The sequence below is a fragment of the Penaeus monodon genome, chromosome 15 (assembly GCF_015228065.2).
Source record: "Penaeus monodon isolate SGIC_2016 chromosome 15, NSTDA_Pmon_1, whole genome shotgun sequence".
NCBI lineage: Eukaryota > Metazoa > Arthropoda > Malacostraca > Decapoda > Penaeidae > Penaeus > Penaeus monodon.
The window spans coordinates 4203109-4203961 of NC_051400.1; the positions used below are offsets into that span (position 1 = coordinate 4203109).

Here is an 853-nt window from a genome sequence, read left to right on the forward strand (position 1 = left end):
AATCTTTTTCCATCAGGTAATAGGACCTAAGAGACTCAATAATCTAACAAGAGGTCAAAATACCTTGCGATAGTGATGATTTCAAAATGCAACTTGGCTTTCCTGGGCAGCAACGCCTCGAACGCTGCGATTGGTTGCGAGGGTCCGAGTCGAGAATCGTGATTGGCTCAGAGACTATGACGTCACAACTTCTTTGAGAGTGCGTTTGTAATAATCCCATTCAGCAACTCTTTTTTTTCCGCCATTGTCAGCAGAAACTTATGTACAATGCTTGTCAAACTATATTTGCAGAGACTTCCTCGAGGATTTGTGAGTAGCATGTAAAAGGTCATCATAATTAATGCCAAGAACCGCTATGAAGACAGTCATGTCCACTTCTGTGTATAAAGGATCCCCTTCTGTTCCGAATTTTCACGTCTTTCGTTCTGTTCTCTATTCTTACTATACTATGCCTGGTCCATAGATAATCATAATAGTCCATTCTATTGACCTAACAACTAATTGTTCAATATATGAACATATATTGAACACACCAACGGATATCTTTCTAATAGTAAGAGGTGTCCTTTGTAAATGCAATTGCAGGTCCATCACAAAATTATGGTTTTAGTTTACATAGATGTATAACTATTTTGTTCCTTTTACATAACCGGAATAGGGAAACTAAAGAGATTCATGAAAGAAACAAGACAATTCATGTTAAATATATAAACAGTGATGATCCTCTTTCAATACTTAGATAAAATGGTAATATACTGGCAAAATAGCAAATACTTTTAAATTATGCTCACTAAAGTGGTATTAATTTTCTTATCAAAGTACACAGCTTTTGATATATACATATATTCATAAA

The 853-nt window shown here is 35.2% G+C and overlaps 1 protein-coding gene across 1 annotated transcript in view; it reads right to left on the reverse strand.

Moving 5' to 3' along the window:
• LOC119581699 overlaps window positions 1-235 on the reverse strand; it is an 8732-nt gene extending 8497 nt beyond the window's left edge. Inside the window, exon 1 of the mRNA XM_037929820.1 lies at window positions 64-235. Within this exon, the coding sequence (XP_037785748.1) occupies window positions 64-220 (157 nt within the window). The 5' untranslated portion in view covers window positions 221-235. The remainder of the gene's footprint in view (window positions 1-63) is intronic.
• Between the last annotated feature and the right edge of the window lie 618 nt (window positions 236-853).